We start from the raw sequence: 18,280 nt of genomic DNA on the forward strand, positions 1-18,280 counted from the left end.
GCTTCCCATCCAGAACCTGACTTGTTTACTGTCCTATGGCTGAGCTCAGGAGGTGGGGGACAGTGCATAAGGCCTTTTTAAAGGACTATGTTTTGTTTTGTTTTGTTTTGACCAATGCAATCAATTGTTAAAATTTAAGCACTGGCAATTCTGAAAGAAAGTCTCAGGTACTACATCTATGCTGAAGTCACAGAAATATTAAACAAGATTGTAACATGGTTTACTAATGAACTCAGTGACCCGTCTTAATCTAAGAAATGTTCTATGATCGGAAAATAAGACACGTGACACTGAGCTATCAGCCAAGACCTAAAGGAAGTTTGAGAGGATTTCATCTTTTCTTAAGAGTATTTTTGAGAGCTTTTCTATAGTTTTAAATTCAATTTACATCTGGCCATATTAAAGAAGTAGCACTACCTTGTGAGTCCTAAGTCTGAAATTAGAACTATTTATTCATCTCTAAAAGCAGCCAAAGCAATGACCCTTCATGCCTTTAACTTATACAACAGCTATTTCCTTTAAGTGGAAAAAAAAAAAAAAAAAAAGCAACAAGAAACCAAAAAAAAAACGCCCGTAGGCAAGGATACTGTCGCCTTCCCGGTCTTTCCCTCCCACCAGCTCCTGAGCTTACCTGAAGTCCTTCAGCTCCTGCTTGGCGCTGCCGTCCTCTCTCTTGTTCTCACTCAAGTCAGCAGCAGCTGCCAGCTGAAGGCTTCGGGTGACTGGCCCCCCACTCCGCTCTCTAGACTTTATATTGAACCGGTCTGTTCTTTTCTTACTCGCCAAGGTGGATTTGCTTTGTAAAACAGCTTTGCTTTTCTGTACCCTCACGTGCAGGCTCCGCGATGTTTTGCTGGAAAGCTGAGCAGAATGATTCTTGGCCACAGCTTTAGGTTTTTTCCCCTCAACATGAGTTATTTTGGCCATTCTTATCGGGCTGGAGTTCCTTAAAGAGGAGGAGCTTGGTTTTTTGGATTTCACCGAAGCTGCAAACTTGACGTTCTGCTTGGACCTGAAGGATGAGGAGGGAAGCGGGACTTGGGTGGGGCCTGAGCTGCGGGCTCTGGTCTTGCCCAACGGAGTCTGCATGCTTTGCATTTTAATCTCCGCATCCGCTGTCCGTCTGCGGTGGTTGCTGTTACTGTTTTTGTCACTACTTGCAGGTGATGAGTGTCCACCTTTCTTAGATGAATGAGAAACTTTTTTTTTGGGAGGAGAAAGGGGTTTTTTGGGACAGCTGAAGGCGGCGTGTTTATTCAGGCTTCCAATGTAAGTGAACTCTCGATTACAGTAAGGGCAGATGTGAGAGGATGACTCACAAGCATTTTTCAAGTCAGCCTTCTGCTTTGCAGATTTGTTTTTCTGAAGAATTGCTTTCTGTACTAGCTGATTTTTTTTCTTCAATGCATTTAATTTGAGCTTATTCGACGACATTTTGCTGAGCTCAACACTAAAGTTTAGCCTTTTGGGCTGTCCCATTCGTCGGAAGGCATTTTTCCCAGAGTTATCTAAAACCACCACGCCATTTTTGGGTTGCACAGTTTGTTTTAACGGTACTGGGTTTTTCTTAGGCGTGTACCTCTTCTTGTCACTTGCAGAAGCACAAGCCAGGATATGTTTGTGCAACTCCGGCATGTTGTCAACACCTTTTCCACACTTTGTGCAGCGAATGGCGGTAGTAAAAGTCTGTGGAATATTGTGTGTAGTGAAATTTGTGGCTGTCACACCAATCCCCATGGGGTTACGGTGATGGTACTGAAATGGAGGTGGTTTAAAGCTTGGGTAATGCTGATTGAGGCCCAATCGAACATCTGGATCTTTTGTCTTTACTCCAGAAGCCATTATTTTTATAGTCGTATAAAGCTCTTCAGAGGAATCGTTTAACTCCTCTTCTTCTTTAGAAGTTTCTAAAGGATCTTCTGGCAAGCTCTGCATATGCTCTACGTGGGCCTTGCTGGGATCTGTAAAGTTCTGGGGCCTCAGAGTCCCGCTTTCAAACTCGTGATGTGTGCACACCTTATCTGGGTGGAGATCTCGCTGGTGCTGCTGCAAATTGCACAAAAAAGCAAATTCTTTTTTACAAACAGAACACACAAAGATATTCCCAACTCCATGAAGCAAAAAGCGATGTTCTGACAAGTCCGTTTTATCCTTAAAAAGCTGCACACAAAATTCACATTTGAAGGGCCATTCTTCAGCATGAATAGATAAATGTTTGGTTAGATCTTTAATGGAAAGAAAAGGTGATTCACAGACATTGCAAACAAAGTTTTTGTTGAATGTTTCCTGAACAACAACATCCTGTTCAGCAGCAGACTGGGGCTCTTCCCTGGGTTTCAGACTTTCATTCTCTAATTCCTCCTGTTTGAAAGATATCATGGGGAGAGAAGCCTCCAGATTATCACCAGAGGAAACAACAGATGATATTGCAGAGAGAGGAGGTGGAGAAGGAGAAGAGGAGGAAGATGAAGAAGAAAACGAAGAGGAGGAGGAAGATGAAGAGGAGGAAGAAGAAAGTGTTGGCGGCCCGGGTGAGGCGGCAGACATCAGGGGCTCCACGGGAGGAATGGGAGAGGGAGAGGGGGACACTGTTGGGGACAGAATTGGAAGCGGGGACTGTGCTGTGGCATTTGAGAGTGGAGAGGGGCATGGGTGTGGAGATGCACTGGAAGTGGGGGCTGGAAGAGGTACGGTAGGAAGGAGGGGAGGGGGCGGAGTGGCAACAGTTAATACCGGGGGACAGGGTGGAGGGGAAGAGGGATCTGTGGGGATCAAGAGAGGAGGCAGCTGACCGGATGAGAGGGAGGGTGTCTGCAGGGCAGGTGATGAAGGACAAACATCAGGTGTGGACTCAACAGTAGGGGCAGGGAAACCAGAGTCCGGACCGAGGTCAGGATCTGGCTGAGCTTCTAGAGATTTACAAGGACTTGGGCTCCTGGTCACATCTGCAGGGTTTTCTACAGGTAAATCGATGCCATTATATTCATTGAGAAGAACCTTCTGCAGCATGCAGGTGGTTGGTTTCCTTTTCTTTACAGCACTACACATAGGCTGCACTGAATGATTTTCTTTGAATTCCCTGCCTTCAGAGTCACTACAATGCTTTTTATGCACACTGAGATCTAAGACAGATTCCCACTGGACCGGAGTCTTGCCTGTACCCTCACTCTTCTGTTTGACACCGCTGGATAAATCCAGTGGCTGCTGGTTGCACACACTGCTAAAAGCAGAACTGGCTGTCCACTCTTTAGACATTTTATATTCATCAAAGCATGGAGGGCTCACAGTTTCTCTCTCATCTCTCCCAGACAAACTCCACGCTGGTGAGTCGCTATGACTTTCTAATTTGGATTTTTTGGAAGTCAGCCCTGCATCGGTCCATGCTGCTTTCCCATCACTTGGCTTTCCAAAGTCTCGAAGGGCAGGACTGTGCTGTGGAGAACTGGGAGGAGAGCTGGTCCGCCTCTTAAACCTACTTGAGGTCACAGGCAACATTGATGCAGGAGCAGACACACAAACAGGACCTAATTTAGCTATTTCAGTTGCTGAAATCCCTGCAGGAGGAGTTAGTTTATCTTGGGTTTGAAGAAGTTGTTTGAGCTTTGATGACAAATAAACACTTTTCTCTTTATGGAAAGACACTGCCTCCGTTGTTGATATGCTAAGAGGAAGACTTAAGGAGCAAGAGGGGGCCATGGGGTCAGAGTCTGTTTCGGCCTTAATTTTGGGCAGTGCAGGCGGGCTCGCAGTTCTCCGCTTCTTGGCCTCACTATTTGTGCTGCCCAAAGGCTCTTTAGGAAGATCTTCTGTTACAGGGACCTGTGTGGTCTTTATATTTTGAGTAATTTCCACTGTAACTGGAGTGAGCAGACAATTTATACCATACAAATCTGCCGAAGCAGACTCCATCTCAATCACATCACAGTTACTAGTGTTGTTATTAGTTTGAATTTTACCATCAATATAGTAATTTAAGTTTTCAGAGATATTGCTAGAAATGTCCATGATGTACACGTCATCTGCTTCCCCTTCCTCCTCGGGCTCTGTGCTTGGTACATATACGTTCTGGGTGGCCTGGGCCTGTTCTGCTGGAGGCTGGGGCTCTTCAAGGCCTCCTTTTCGCCGTACACCTTTGGGAATCAGATGACGTTCGTGAACTCTACGCTGATGCCGTCTCATATTAGTATGAGTTCCAAAAACCTTTTTACAATATTGGCACGGATGAAGTTCTTTAACTTCCCCATTCTCTTCTACGACAGAAGAATTTATTGTGTCTTGGGAAGCCTTCTCTGAATTCATGATCAGACAGTCTGGCCCAAGATTGGGAGGACTCGATTCATCTTTCGAAGCAACGTTTTCTCCAGATGCTTTGCCATCAGCCAGATTCTCTGACGGCTGTAGTGTTTGGCTGGGTTTCCGCTTTAACCCTGCTTCATGGCGCCGCTCATGTCGCCGCCGGTTAATCTGTGTGCCAAAGGCTTTCCCACAGTACTTGCATTTGAAAGCATGATTGACGGTGGATATATGGATATGCATGTGACGCTCAAGCCCCTGTTTGGTTGTAAACTTCCTTTCACAATGCTGACACGGAAACATAAACGTTTCAAATACATCACCATTGGCCTCTTCTTTAGTTCGGGGGATTTGCATGGCAGGTGTTACCTCTGAGGAGTCTTCAAGAGTTTCTTCTGAAGTTGTTTTTGGTTCCTCTAATAAATCTTCTGGCTTCTCATCACACCGTATTTCTGGCTCTTTCACAAAACTTTCATTTGGCATGCTGGCTTCTTCTTCCCCCTCGTCTTCCAACTCATCATCTTCTTCTTCTTCTTCTTCTTCTTCATCCTCCTCCTCTTCCTCCTCCTCCTCTTCCCCCAAATCATTCACCTCACAAGCTGCCGCTTCTAATTGCTCGTCTGGTTCTGGCTGTGGCTCCCAGGCAGGGGCAGGGGTTGCTAGTTCTGGAGGCACCTCCTGACTGGCCACCTCCTGGAGGGTGGCTGGCTGCTCAAGTGCTGAGGCTGAAGGCTTCTCTTCGTCTTCTTTAGGACCTAGAAAGCACATGGAAACAGAAGCATGGAAGTGAAGCATGGGAAACCAGCTACTTGGTGAACAATTTGAATGATTCAAGTTATTTCTCTTACCACCTAAAACATAAGGGAGATGATGATGAACAATAAATTACTTCTACTTTATATACTTAATTGACAAAGTTGTATGGGATATGAATCCATTTCATTCATCCATTCATTCAACAAGTATTTAGAGTACCAGCTACGTACCAGGCGATATTCCCGGCAGTGAGGATACATACACGAACGCAACAGACAAGGATGTCCATGTGGAGTGGGGTTTTGTGTTTAGTTGCACATAGATACAACTCTGTTTACAGAAACTGTAGTGTTTAAAATTGTGTTGGAGTAGTCAATACTACATTTTAGGAGTAGTTGTAAATTCTAATTTCTCATGATTCCAAACTGGAAACAGTTCTTTACCAGACATATCACCAGGTTAGATCCTTGGAAGTCTGTCTGGAGTAAATGATCCTCTCTCTCTCTCTTAATTAAAACGTTATACTCAGAAGCTAGAACATTTTCCAGAATCATGTAATCACAAGTTTTTCGAGCTAGACAATCTTTGGAGATCATCTCTTCTAAGCCCAGCCAAGTTATTAAAAACTCAGGAGCATCTCACTGAAGGGAACAGAAATCTGCAGTCACTTCAGAGTCCCTAGGCCTAGCCCACCTGAGGGGTGGTAGAAGGCGGTCAGGGAAGGATTTGCTTAGAAGGTGACAGTGGAGGAGAGACCTAAGGAAAATGAGGCATGCACATATTGGGGAGGGGAGGTGGGAGGAGGAGCCCTACTGGATAGAGGAACCCTCAAAATGCATAAGCGATGAGTCAAGAACATACTAGATGCGTTCAAAGAACAGCAAAGACGTCAGTGAGGTGAGGTGGGGAAGCTGGGCAAAGTGAGGGCAGGAGGTAAGACTAGAGATGCAAACAGGGGCCTACTTACACAAGCCCCTGCAGGCTGCTGGCTTTTACTCTGAGTGAAAACAGGGAGCTACCAGAAAGATCTAACAGAAATATATAATCTGACTTGTATTCAAGAGAATCACTCTGGTTACTACAAGGAAGATAGTGAACCCTAGGTGACAAGGGTGGAGGCAGATGGACAAGATGGGGCCCACTGCATCCTCCAGGAGAGGCAGGATGGTGGCACAGGGGTGGCAGCAGGGCGGGACTACAAGTGCTCTGGATATATTTTGGCAATGAAGTTGACAACGTGCCTGCTGACTGGCTGTGGGGAGAGAGAAGAGGAGATTCCACGGAACTGCGATAATCCTGGCTAATAAAATGTTGGAAGACCACAAGAGAAGCAACTGTGGTCTGTGTGCACGTGCAGGTTGTGGGGGAAATCAAAAGCTAACTTCAGACGTGCTAAAGTTTAAGGTACCTGATTATAGACATCCAAGTGAATATATTAAGTAGACAGCTTTATATGAATCTGGAATTCAACAAAGAGGCTGGCCTAGAAATTTCAAAGTCCTAGAAAAGGCCAGAGAAGGTATTCAGAGCACTGGACTGGATGAGGTCACCTGGCAAGTGAGCGCAGGCAGAAGAGGGATGAGAGGATTGTGTCCCAGATGACTCCCCGACTGAGGCTGGGGGAAAGGCCAGTGAGGTGTCCGGAGAACCAAGAGTGGTGGCCCTTTCGGCTAAGTAAAGAAACTGCTTCAAGGAGGGCATGATCAGCTGTGTCCAGAACTCCTGATGGGTTAGATAAAATGAGGACTGAGAATGGAACATTCCATCTGCCAAGGCAGAGGTCTTGTGATTGTGACAGCAAGTGGAGTAGTGGGGACAAATGTCTAACAGAGTTCCTAAGAGACTGGAAGGAGATGGAGAGACAGGGAGACTATTAGCCACTCTTTCAAGTTTACCTGTAAAGAAAAAGAAACGGAGAAGAGACTGGAAGAAAACACTGGGACAACAGGGGATTCTTAAAGACAGAAGCTGTAATCGCGGTTTCGTGCTAGTAGGAATGGTCCCCAATGCTGCTGTCACGACAGTCCCACTTGCTGCACTGCAGAAGCGGGCCCCTCTACTGCAGGCACTAGGAGAGTTAAGAAAGGCTCCACGGAGGAGGCAGAGCTATTCTGGCTTCTTCTCCAGGCTACATTACCTGGCTGTTCCCCCAATCACTTGCAAATACTGACTTACCACCCACTATCTGCCAGTACTAGGTAAACAAGACTGTCAAGATCCTTACCCATAGAGAGCTTCACTTTAATAGAAGCCACACACAAGCAGGAAGGCAACGAAACTACAGAACATTAATGGCTGTGTTTATGGAAGTGAGTGGGGTACGGAAGCATCTCATGTCATAATCAGGAAAGGCTTCTTAGAGAAAGGACTAAGCAGACTGAACCTGAAGAACACAAGAATTAAGGACAGAAGAGGAAAAGCAAGCAGAAAAGAATCAAAACACAGAGAACACTGTAAACGAATGTGGACTTATCTGGGGACAGTGGGGAGCCATTGAAGGTATTTGAAAGCAGGAGACTGCCATCTGGGAGATTCGGCTGTAGGGTGGGTGAAGGGATGGGGGAAGGTCATCACTGGAGGCCGAGGAGCAAGACTGGCAGAACAGAATGAGAATGGAGATGCTGGCTGCTGTGCTAAGAAGGAAAGGGGAAGAGGCAGTGGAGGCAGAAAAGAGCAGCCAGACCCTCACGATCTGAGAGGCCTGCTACTGCTCATGGGGACTGCGTGGATACAGTGGGGAAGAGGTCAATGCCAGGTATGACTCATACAAGCTCACTTATTCAGTCCTAGCCCCCTTGCTGTTTCCCAGGAATATCGGGAATTACTGTTTCCCATCTGCTACTACATTTACTAGCAATGAGGTTTCTGTTTCCGAACAGAAACAGCCTTCTCTCCCCCGAGACTAATTTCATAAATTCCATGAGCTTTCCACAAAGTGGGAAACCAGTCATTCGACGGTAGTAACGTATTTCAAATTAGGAGCTACCTCTCTTTTCAAAGACATTGTCAATAGAGACCCAGAATACTGCCAAGGAGTTGAAATGAGACAACAGAAAATGCAACTCTAAGGCTCAGAAATTTCCTAATAGACTTCATTTTCAGTCAAAATCTGTGGCTTCTTTTGATGGGGAAAAAAATGTCTTTCCCCATGACTGGTAAACAATCCCAGATATAAAACTGTCCAAAGTAATGTAAACCGAAGTCTGCACAGCTCCATTAACAAGCACGGCCCATGCCAGAGTGGGTCCACGCACTTTACGTGGTCTGTGGAGTTCTGAACATAAAGGGAGGTTTGGGAGCACAAAGAAGAGTCTGAACTGTTTGCTCATGGTATAGACCATTTGCTGAGGACAACGCAGAACATTCAGGGGAAGCCTACGACACCACTTTGACCAGCTGTGCCACATACTGGGAGATAAAGAGCAAGTGTCATTTTTCTTTTTTTTTGACATGGAGTCTCGCTCTGTTGCCCAGGCTGAGTGCAGTGGCATGATCTCGGTTCACTGCAAGCTCCGCCTCCTGGGTTCACACCATTCTCCTGCCTCAGCCTCCCGGACTACAGGCGCCCACTACCACGCCTGGCTAATTTTTTTGTATTTTTAGTAGAGACGGGGTTTCCACCATGTTAGCCAGGATGGTCTCGATATCCTGACCTTGTGATCCACCCGCCTCAGCCTCCCAAAGTGCTGGGATGACAGGCATGAGCCACCGCGCCGGGCCAGCAAGTGTCATTTTTCATGGGACCTGATGATGTATCAGGAGAAAAATAATTGCCTTGAATTACTGAAGGGGAGTAGATGACTGCTGAATCTGTTTTCTAATTCTACCACCAAAGGTAGTGAGGTTCCTTAGTAATTTTTGTTGTTCAAAAAACCTCTCGGCACACCTGCAATGAGGAGGCAGAACTGGGTTTTAAGACTCTGGGGAAATGAACTTGACTATTCTTGTTTCATAAAATGGCACAGAAAATTATAATCTTCTATGAATGTTATCATCACAAACAGTGCTTAAAAATGGTTATGAAAGGCATCCAAAATATTTTGGTTATTTTCCTCTACAAATATTTCTTAAAAGAGTCGCAAACCTGTCTTCTGAAATTTGCCTACTTGGGTCACTATAAACAACTCAAGTAAGCTGCAATCTGCAAAAATTTGCCCATGGCAAATTAAGACACACCTCCTTCCCTTCTGTATCAATAGTCTCAATATGGCGGCCCAACTGCAATGAGCACAGGGCAAGCTGTCTTTCTGATTAACTTTCAATCCATGCCTCTTGGTTGGATTCCTACGTCATGACAGGCCTAGAATATTATCATCAGAGGGACTATAAAGGAGAAAATTTTAAGGGGAGAAACACGAAGAGAGAAAATAAGAATTTAAATTCTAACAAGAAACATAAACACACTTCATTCTGTACACTTTTTGTTCTGTTATACAAAAATCAAAGTCTTGTTTGACACTGTAAGTAAATGCTTAATTTGAAGTATAAAACATACATGTATTAAAGTGTACAAATAGTTGAGTATATAGCAAGATAAAATTTTCACTAAATATATATACCCATGTGACCATTCCACAGATGAGTAACAGAAAACAACGAGCACCCCAGGTGCCTCCTCATGTCCTTGCTATCACTATTTTTTGATGGTTTTGAACTTTATGCTATTTTTAAATGCAATCATATGTTTCATTTTATTATCATTATTTTTATTTTTTTAGAGACAGTGTCTCGCCCTGTCACCCAGGCTGGAGTACAGTGGGGGGATCACAGCTCAATGTAGCCTCAAACTCCTGGGCACCAGTGATCCTCCCACGTCAGCCTGTCAAGTAGCTAGGACTACAGGCACATGCCATCATCTTAGTGAATTTTCTTATTTTATTTTCTTTTGTAGAAATAGGGTCTCACATGTTGCCCAGGCTGGTCTCAAACTCCTGGCCTCAAGAGATCCTTCTGGCTCAGCCTCCCAAAGTGCTGGGATTACAGGCGTGAGCCACCACACTTGGTCTCATTTTATTTTAACAAGGGAACAAGTTCATTTTTAAGAAGAAAAGTCTTTCACAATTGTTTGAAGGGAAGGTAGCATATAGAAGGCTCAGTTTACCATATTAAATTTAGGCAGCTTTTCTGCTGTTTAACCTCGTAAAGATCTTAAATGATTCTCAGAAGGACAACAGAAAGAGATACAAAGTTAAATTCACTGGGTACATAGACACCCAATTCAGACCAGGCCAATATCGCAAGCTTACCTTCTGCAGAATCTCTCATATTTGCAGAGGTGAAATCTGGCTCACTTGTCTTCAGTTGTATGTCTTGGATTTTGTTTCCTTTGTTTTTATTTTCCTGGGATTTTTTCTTCCCTGAAACACAATTTTTTTTAATTTATTCATTCTTTTTTATTTATTCATTCATTCTTTCATTCCCTCATGTGTTATTCTGAATTACTGAAAAGACAATTATTAATCCAATCAAGAACACTGTATATTCCTGCCCAATTACCACTTTGGATTCCTAAAGAAAGGAATGAATGATGACTGTAAATACTCTGTTATATAAGTAAATTATGACAGAGGGGAAAAGAAAGAAACACATCAATCTTGCATTTTTGAGAATCTTGGGCATTAGTTCCCTTCATAGCTATAATGACTATCAAATTATGAGGTAACGTTACTATTGATGTCAAAGGAAAATTAGTAATAGCATTGAATTTCAATGCCACACAGCTAATAGGGATTGGCTATTTGTAAGAAGCATATTAGAGAAAAACAGTATGTTATAACTTGGGGCCCTTTTAGCTAAGACATGATTATCCATAATTGTTGGAAGCAAAACAAGAGAAGCAGAGATTCTGCTGAATTTCAAAAGATACACATTCACAATGGCTCAAATACCAAATGCAGAGTAATTATGAATAATTCACTGTCCACCAGCATGGCACTCTGAGAGCCCTAAGGGATCTGACTGGAGGTCCAGTCCAGGTCAATATTTCATTAACAATTCAGAGGATGGAATTCAGAAACACCGACTGCATTCCAAGTGATACCATACGTTTACAAGGTAAGATTAAATTGCAACATTGTTCTGATAAGCTGGAACAACGGAACTAAAGTCATGAAGGTAAGAAACAATTATCTATAGGAGTAATAATACTAAAGAAGTCAGAAGCCCAGTTTCTTTAGGATTGAAGCAGAATTTGTAACTTTTCTTTTACATTTTTTAATTACCAGATTTCTATTTTTCTGGAAGCTGGTGTTTCAGTCTTCAGATCCAGACAGATCCCCATTCTTCCCTAACAATCCTCCTTTTTCTCCACTGCTCTCCCGCAGACAAACCTCCACCAGCTTCCAGAACTACAAGCCTCTGACACCTTTTACCTCTGCATTAGTAAAATCAAACTAAAAACGACTTAAAGCTGCTATACACACGTAAAGTTATATACTCCATAACAGAGAATCACTACCGGGAAGCATAATTAGCTAAAAATGTAAACAGACAAAAATGAGGTCAGAGACATAAAATAGCATCATTGAAAACATCTAGATTAAAAGTAGAAACATCAAGCACAATACAAAGCAAAAACAAATCCTAAAAAACAGCACCAGATTTTGACAAAAATTTGAGACACAACCTTAACAGTCATTTTGCTTGTTAGTCTTAAAATGCAAATTCTAAAATACCATTTTAAACACCTTTTTTTTTTTTTTTGAGACGGAGTCTCACTCTGTCACCCAGGCTGGAGTGCAGTGGCGCAATCTCGGCTCACTGCAAGCTCCGCCTCCCCGGTTCATGCCATTCCCCTGCCTCAGCCTCCCAAGTAGCTGGGACTACAGGTGCCCGCCACCAGGCCTGGCTAATTTTTTGTATTTTAGTAGAGACAGGGTTTCACCGTGTTAGCCAGGATGGTCTCGATCTCCTGACCTCGTGATCCACCTGCCTCGGCCTCCCAAAGTGCTGGGATTACAGGCATGAGCCACCATGCCCGGCCTACATACCTAATTCTTCAGCGCATAGGAAATCCGATGTTTTTGCCACTACATTTGTAAGGGTTTGAGCAAATAAATTCCTGATAGCCTGTCTATCCATTCATTTCCAAAGGCACTTAAAATGGAACTCAAGAAAAGAGCACACTCTTCACTGGGACCACACTCTGGTGGTAATAAGAGTGAAGGATCTGCATGGAGATGACCAACATGCGTCTCCAGGTGAAGAATTATAAGCCAATCCCCTCCATAAGGGGCACAAACATCTAAGTACCTTTCCACAGGCATAACCTCCTCTTGCGACTCTTTCTCCCTTTGTCAACTTAACAGCATTTTGTCTAAATCAGATAATGACAAAGGTTCTTCAGGGATCCAGTTTTGTTTAAGGGAATTTGGATTCTACCTCCTTCCATCAGTTTTCTTATGTTTATGACATAAGCTAGTTCTGCCTGTGTATGATGCTCAGCCCGTATTAGATTACTAAGAGCAAACAAAATGCTTATTGCCCACCCACATCCATAATGCAAATATAAATGACTACTGACATAACTTCTCTGTGCTGCAACTGATGTGTGAGGAAATTCATGGCTTCTTTTATTACCATGTGAAGAGAGAGTTCCTGGCGTAGCCCACAGATTCAAAAATCATATTCAGAAACCTTTTTCCCTGAATCCGAACAATGACATTTTTATAAGACATACCCCTCAGGTACCCCCAAACAGGCCAAGGAATGTGGCCTTTTTTTTACTGATCATTTACCTAGTACTTACTTAGTATGAGCTTTTAAAATAAATTTAAATGGAGAGGTGTAATCTAAACCTTCACTCCTTGCATAAACCTTACATACATTTAAAGAAGGGCCACATTGTAAAATTTAATAGAAAAACAGATGTCAATTTCTTGTAATACAGTCACTTGCAAAAGAAATGCAAAGATTTTTCTACAACCTCCCCAGTGCTATACAAACCCAGTCTGTAGGTCATATAAAAAGCAAAGTACACTATTCTGTATGTAAATAGAGTATTAAATAAGTAAAATGTCTAGATTTATATTTTAACAAAAGGAAGTACAATCTTAAGATTGTACTCAAAAAGATGCACTCAAAATGAAATCACATAACCGTCTAAAATGTAAAGTGCTATTTTAAGTTTTATTCCCTACCTAAAAGAACGTTAGAGCACCTAGCTGATACTAAATGTCAAATGCCCTTTTTTGGACAAACAAAACCTAATCAGTGAGAACTCCCTTTTCTCTCTCCAGGTGTCCTCTTTAAAAGCCATGACCCTGGAAACCTAATCCACTGTGAGGAGAAGCCATTTGCAGTAGGTACATCTCCAGTATCCTATCAGAGGACGAAGGAGGGTATCCCGCCACAGACCGCTACGGGGTACCAAGGCGCCTCAACCGCAGCATGAACGACATCTGGGCCAGATAATCCATGTCTGTGGGGTGGGCTGTCTGATGCACTGGAAGATGTTTAAGCGCACCTGTAGCCTTTATTTACTAGATGCTAGTGGCACCCCCCTTCTAATTGTGACAATCCAAAGTCTCTAGACATGGCCAGATGTCCCCCGGGGAGAAGATTTCCCCAGGTTAAGAACCACTGGACTAGATCAATGCATTTCTGGATCACTAAAGACATATGAAACTCGACAGTCTATACACGTATTAAAAATTACAAAAAGTACTTGAATAACACTAATAAGCCAATTCTAAAAATGGAGCGATGAAGAACTAAATTTACCACCAAACTAAATTTGGTGAATACCAACACACTTAGTTTATCAAGGAAATGAGTCTACCAGGAGTCTATCATTCATCGATGGAATTGAGATTATCTGACACCTGGAACAGTGTTCTCAATCTTCATGAGAACCATCTGTTAAGTTCAGTCTCGTCGTGAGGGCCTTGGACTAGAGATGAAGGGGCTATTGAAATCACCTGTCCTGCCTTCAATTTTATGGGAGAAAGTGAAGGCCAGGGCCAGAGGGGAACTAATTAGTCTATGGCAGAACAGAAAGCAGAACCAGGGTTCCTGCCCACACATACACATGCTTGGTGTCCCTCACAACTGCCGAATATTGCAGCAACAGGTGGTGGAACCTGCTACATTTCCTTAAACCAGTACTGATTTCTTCTGACACCTGATTTCTGTCCTATATTGTCATCAAATTAAAAGAAAAAACCAAACCCATAAGGACATTTACAGAGGGGAGACGGCATTTGTGAGCTTCTCTCTGTGAGGCAGAGGAGCAGGAGACGCTGGGAGGCCTGGCAAGCACACAAGTGCACTTACCATCGGGTCCTGGGGGTCCTACAGGGCGCTACTGCCAGCTGGCTGCTCCGCTTGGTCTAGACAAGAAAGAGGAATGAAACACAAGGAAAGTGAAATGGAAATGATGACAAAGAACAGCAGAGGGACAGGAGAACACTATGTGCATGAGGAAAAGAAATGAATACATCAAGATGAGAAATTGAATACAACAGAAGGAAAACAGCAGTTATCTACTGCATCAAGGTGCTCATGTGCCAAAAATAATGTTTAACTGTGTACTTAGTTGCTGAGAATAAGACCTATGTAGTATATTCATTCTTGGGCCTGTACTGTGCCCTGATTGTAAAACTGATGCCCCTACCACTTAATGGATCAATTTTGCTAGAAGCCCCCAAAGTCCCAACGCATAAATCACTTTACAAGGGAGACACCCAAAGGGCAGAGATGTGAAATAACTTGCCCAATGCCACACGACTACAGTAGCTGTAAAGCCAGAAAGAAAACTCAAGGGCCAGGAGCAGTGGGTCATGCCTGTAATCCCAGCACTTTGGGAGACCGAGGCAGGTGGATCACCTGAGGTTAGGAGTTCGAGACCAGCCTGGCCAACATGGTGGGTGAAACCCCACCTCTACTAAAAATACAAAAATTAGCCAGCCATGGTGGAGGGCACCTGTAATCCCAGCTACTTGGGAGGCTGAGGCAGGAGAATCACTTGAACCCGGGAGGTGGAGGTTGCAGTGAGCCGAGATCATGCATTCCAGCCTGAATTACAAGAGCAAAACTCCACCTTAAAAAAAAAAAGAAGGCCGGGTGCGGTGGCTCACGCCTGTAATCCCAGCACTTTGGGAGGCCGAGGTGGGCAGATCATGAGGTCAGGAGATCGAGACCAACCTGGCTAATGCGGTGAAACCCGTCTCTACTAAAAACACAAAAACATTAGCCGGGCATGGTGGTGGGCGCCTGTAGTATAGTCCCAGCTACTTGGGAGGCTGAGGCAGGAGAATGGCGTGAACCCGGGAGGTGGAGGTTGCAGTGAGCCGAGATCGCGCCACCGGACTCTAGCCTGGGCAACAGAGCGAGACTCTGTCTCAAAAAAAAAAACTCAAGGACAAAATGTTAAAAATGATCTTTCTCTTACAGTTACTTCTTAATATCAATAATGACTTAATATGCATACTTTTTCTTTTGAGACAGGGTCTTACTCTGTCTCTCACTCTGTCATTCACGCTAGAGTGCGATGGCATGATCTCGATTCACTGCAGCCTTGACCTCCTGGGCTCACGTGATCCTTCCTGCCTCAGCCTCCTACGTAGCTGAAACTACAAGCATGTGACACCATGCCTGACTAAATTTCGTTTCTTTTTTGTAGAGACAAGATCTTGCTATGTTGTCCAGGCTGGTTTCGAACTCCTGGGCTCAGCAATCCTCTTGCCTTGGCGTCTCAAAAGTGCTGGGATTACAGATGTAGTCACGGCATCCAGCAGCATACCTTATTTTATAAAGCACTCTACATCCATTATTTCACTGGTTTCAAGGGCAAGTGAAACAAGTTGCATAAAGACTTGCATTGGCCAGGCACAGTGGCTCACACCTGTAATTCTAGCACTTTGGGAGGCCAAGGTAGGCAGACTGCTCGAGCTTAGGGGCTCAAGACCAGCCTGGGCAACATAGTGAAACCCCTGTATCTACCAAAAAAAGAAAAAATAGAAAAAATTAGCTGTGCGTGGTGGTGTATGCCTGTGGTGCCAGCTACTTGGGAGGCTGAGGTGGGAGGATCACTTGACCTCAGAAGGTCATGGCTGCAGTGAGCCATGATCGTGCCACTGCACTCCAGCCTGGGCAACAGATTGTCTCAAAAACAAAACAAAGACTTGAACTGCATTTATAGTTGTTAAAAAAAAAAAAGCAACAATCAAATTGGAATGCTTTTATTTCTATTTTATCTTGGGCCAGAAACAAGTCAACAGCACAGAACCCTGATCTGAACAAGTATGATTCACCACTGAATAGTATCAATAAAACTGGATTTTGTAGTGAAATAGTTACCATACAAAGACATTCAATAGCCATAATGACTATTTGCTAAGACTACGTATAGCGTTACACTGCTGATGCCTGGGATATGAGTTACAAAATTAAAATTGCCTAAAGCATCACATGAAAAATTTAACCTAGGTCTGGACTATGTTCTACTATCCTAATAAACTGGACAGACACACTAGGAAATTCTAGAGAATAATGTTTCACCGTAAAATGTTCAGGCAGTAGAGAGAATGCAAAATTCTGGGAGCCTTGCTCAAGTTACATGAAAAATTCATCACAACAGTGAAGGCGCATGCATCTGATGATTTAAATGAATTAAATTTAAAACTATATGTAACTCTAGATGTGCTGCCTCCTCACTGGGGAGCTATCCAACTCTGAAGGATAAAATCAGAATTAAATATCTGTGTACACAAGTTAGGTCCATCCGATCTTCACTTGGGGAGCTTCACAGTTGGTTCCAAATCAGACAAGACTCCAACTGGGAGATTTCCACAGCTGTACCATGAACGGTCATCGAGGACACGGGCTTCCCAACAGGGCTGATACCAACTCACCAAGGTGGGTTGTGCCTGATGCCTCCAGTTCCTCTGCCCTCCATCAGTCCTTCATCCTTGCAACTGAATTTCCACCCACTCTACAGGAATCCAATTCCCATGGCTATCACTAATACCATAATTACAAAACCCAACAGTGCTTCAGGCTTTATTTGCCCCATTTCTCCTTCACATTTGACAACCTGGTATTTCTTTCATTCTTAGAATTCCTCCTCCCAGCCTTAAGACACTACCATCTAGAATCTCACCCTTTTGCAGAGTCTCCCTTTTCTTCCTGCCCCTAGATAAGAGGGCCTTCCTAGGAAACTGAAGACTGGAACCATGTTTTCACACTAGGTTGAAGAAAGGCTTTGACAAAAGCATATGACTAAGCTGAGGGCACAGACCCTAAGGAACAGGGTAGATGTTGAACTCACTATGCTCAAGGCTGAGAGAAGAACCAGAACACTCTGGAGCAAAAAGAGCCTTGAAGGTCATCTCCGTCACCTGCACTTCAGGTAAGAATGAGCAATGCATTATAATATACAGCCTTTCAAATTTTTCAAAGTCAAAGGTGTCTTTTGTGACAGCAGGCCAGCTGTGGCACTAGTATCACTCAGGATACATCTGGTTTGGAGTAAAGTTAGAGTTCTCAAAGCAAGATGAAAAGGCTTAACTGGGAGGAGAAAAGTATAAAGTACATGTTAAGTACATGTTAAATGACTCCTATAAAATTTTTTAAAATTACCATCTGTAATAGATTGTGTTGGTAAGGAAGGGGAATCAGTGGATAATGGCAAAGTTGTTATCTTAAGAATGGCCAAGTGCACGCCAGGTGCGGTGGCTCACGCCTGTAATCCCAACACTTTGGGAGGCCGAGGCAGGCAGATCACGAGGTCAGGAGTTCGAGACCAGACTGATCAACATGGTGAAATCCCATCTCTACTAAAAATACAAAAATTAGCCAGGCGTGGTGGCACGTGCCTGTAATCCCAGCTTCTCAGGAGGCTGAGACAGGATAATCGCTTGAACCCAGGAGGCAGAGGCTGCAGTGAGCCTAGATCACGCCACTGCACTCCAGCCTGGGTGACACAGCGAGACTCCATCTCAAAAAAACAAAAGAATAGCCAAGTGATGCTATGTGTGAGATGGTGAAGGTCGACTGGAATTAGACCTCAGCTCTGCTGCATATGTGCCTAGTAGTTTAACGTTCTGCAGTTGGGTTGATGATAGAGAGGAAGAGAGAAGCTGGAAATGGATACCTAAAATTAAGTTTTCCATAAGGAATTAACAGTTCATTTCAATATTCTTAATGTATGCTTTAATGTAAGAGAATGACTTGGTACTCTGGAAGTCACCAAATGTCATTAACAAAAGAACTGGGAGACTTGGGCAGAAGG

General features: G+C 43.7%; 1 protein-coding gene across 11 annotated transcripts in view; it reads right to left on the reverse strand.

Moving 5' to 3' along the window:
- PRDM2 (PR/SET domain 2) overlaps positions 1–18,280 on the reverse strand; it is a 127,749-nt gene that overhangs the window by 42,107 nt on the left and 67,362 nt on the right. For 7 of the 11 annotated variants that reach the window (XM_054541451.1, XM_063714928.1, XM_054541458.2 and 4 more), the window contains 2 exons: positions 10,296–10,406; positions 632–5,048 (listed from right to left, as the gene is read on the reverse strand). The exons of 2 other annotated variants lie outside the window; for them this stretch is intronic. In XM_054541451.1, coding sequence (XP_054397426.1) covers positions 632–5,048; positions 10,296–10,406 — 4,528 coding nt within the window. Of the gene's footprint in view, positions 1–631; positions 5,049–10,295; positions 10,407–11,270; positions 11,743–14,322; positions 14,379–18,280 lie in introns of those variants that run through there. 2 more of the 11 variants (XM_009235013.4, XM_009235023.4) reach the window with 2 other exon arrangements.

This window comes from Pongo abelii, chromosome 1, assembly GCF_028885655.2.
Source record: "Pongo abelii isolate AG06213 chromosome 1, NHGRI_mPonAbe1-v2.0_pri, whole genome shotgun sequence".
NCBI classification, from domain to species: Eukaryota; Metazoa; Chordata; class Mammalia; order Primates; family Hominidae; genus Pongo; species Pongo abelii.